The sequence below is a fragment of the Gossypium raimondii genome, chromosome 7, assembly GCF_025698545.1.
Source record: "Gossypium raimondii isolate GPD5lz chromosome 7, ASM2569854v1, whole genome shotgun sequence".
Classification (NCBI taxonomy): Eukaryota; Viridiplantae; Streptophyta; class Magnoliopsida; order Malvales; family Malvaceae; genus Gossypium; species Gossypium raimondii.
Genome location: NC_068571.1, coordinates 11,029,487 through 11,031,521, shown reverse-complemented (window position 1 = coordinate 11,031,521; position 2,035 = coordinate 11,029,487). Strand labels below are relative to the sequence as shown.

The following is a 2,035-nucleotide window of genomic DNA, read 5'->3' as shown; positions in this document are numbered from 1 at the left end:
ATTGAAAAAAAACCCTGATTTATTATTTAAGATAAATTATGTTCTTTTTTTCTTTTAATTTTAGCTGGGATGCTAATGTGTTCTTATTGATTGTTGTATAAAGTTATCTTTAACCTATAAAGCACACCAATAATGTAGGATAAAGAGAAGAAATTTCCCAAAATATTATTAAAAATTTCAGCAAAATTAAGGGAGGAGAGAATTAAGATTATAAATAAATTTCATAATGCTTATGCAGACAATGTTGCACATTATCACAATTCTGAACCAAGTACTAATTTAGTTAAACTTTTAACTAGTAATTAATTAGTGAACCAGATTAACAAGTTCCTGGAGAATACAACCCTAAAGTGAATTAAGGTTCCCTAGAAAATGTACCCTCCATAGTACACGTTGCTTGCATCCCTCCAAAAGAATTATTATAATCTGTATCTGCTTGACTTTGCATGGCGATATTGTTGCAGCAATTACCAGGCTGGTGGTGGTCATCATCTAGGTTCCACAATCCACTCCATAACCCTTCATCTACCAGATACTGATCTATCCAAGAAGCAGCATTAGCAGGCTCTTGAGACATCATAGCCAAGCACTGATCCTCTGAACTAGGGTACATGAAAACCATCTGCTGTTTCCCTTCTGATTGATGATTAGTGATCTCTACTGCTTCACTATTTACTTTGCCATCTTCACCTTCATCTTTATCTGGTTTTTCCTGCTGCTGCTGTTGTTTTAGCTTCAGAATTTCAGCTTTTCTTTTTTGTTGCTTCAGAGTTGATTTTTCCTTCTTCTTATAATGCGTTCTCCAATAGTTCTTGATCTCATTATCTGTTCTCCCCGGCAAGTACCTAGCAATTGTGGACCATCTGTTTTTTTTTTTTTTTGTTTTTTTTCACGTACAAATTAAACATCAAAATCATAATATATTTTTAGAAAGTACACACCAAATGAAGGAAAATTAGAGAAGAAATAAAAAGCAGCATTGTATACTTGTTACCCCAAAGTGCATGCAATTCAATAATGATGCCTTCCTCTTGAGGTGTTATTTGACCTCTTTTAAGACCTGGCCTTAGATAATTCACCCACCTAAGCCTGCAACTCTTCCCACTCCTATTCAAACCTTTAAAGAAAGCAAAAAGTAACCCCATAATCTTCAGTTAATTTAGTTAAGGAAATGATACATATATATATAGTAAGTAAAATATACCTGAAGACCTAGCTACTGAACTCCATCTTCCTTCTCCATGCATGTTAACATATTCAGTAAGCAGCTTATCTTCTTGAGGAGTCCAAGGACCTTTCCTCAACCCTATTTTTGGAGCTTCCCAACCCATCATTCCAAAAATTATTACAACTGCTTTCACTTCATAAAATTTGTTGTCTCCAACTTATATGACACAAAGTTCTTGGCTTAACCCTCTCATATATATCTCCGCAATCATGTCAATTCCATGCTTTCTTTATTTTTATTTTTTTAATACATTGATGATCTCATTAGGAAGACAAGATCTTTGAATCAAATTTTAGCTTGAATTCTTTCCTTTTTGTGATCATTGATATTCTCTCAAATTAACCCAAGTGTTAAACGTCTAGGTGCTTACCAGCTCAGTCCTCCTTTCAATCAATTAGAGATCAACAGGTGTTGGGTTTAATACACAACCGTGATTGCTTAACACAATCTTAAACTACATTGTCTTGTCATAATAACAAGATAGACATCATTTGACTCTTTTAGACAGAACAAAACAAGTCGACCGGTAATTACTCTAGAAACCAGGGTTTAATTCAGATAATCCCATTCCATAATTTCTAAAAGAAATCCAACTATTTAACATTGGGGGAATAAGATTTAAGAAATAATGACTCGAATGAGAGGGAAAAGCTAGTGGGTTGTTGATGTTTTCCTTGAAAACGGCTTATGATCCAATCTCTATGGAACACTTGTTGGCATAAACAATTCTTAAATGCATGCTTTAGACATTGTTTATTAGTAAAGATGGTTCTAGGATGCCATTTAAGGTAATGGAGCATTTAAATA

General features: G+C 33.9%; 1 protein-coding gene across 1 annotated transcript; it reads right to left on the bottom strand.

Annotated features, from left to right (window-relative positions):
- Window positions 1-201: 201 nt before the first annotated feature.
- Window positions 202-1,796, bottom strand: LOC105764059 (MYB-like transcription factor EOBI). The gene is given in 5 exon segments (XM_012582515.2): window positions 202-406; window positions 409-863; window positions 988-1,117; window positions 1,205-1,360; window positions 1,772-1,796. Coding segments are annotated over 5 exon segments (807 nt in total). The 3' UTR covers window positions 202-365.
- Window positions 1,797-2,035: the final 239 nt, after the last annotated feature.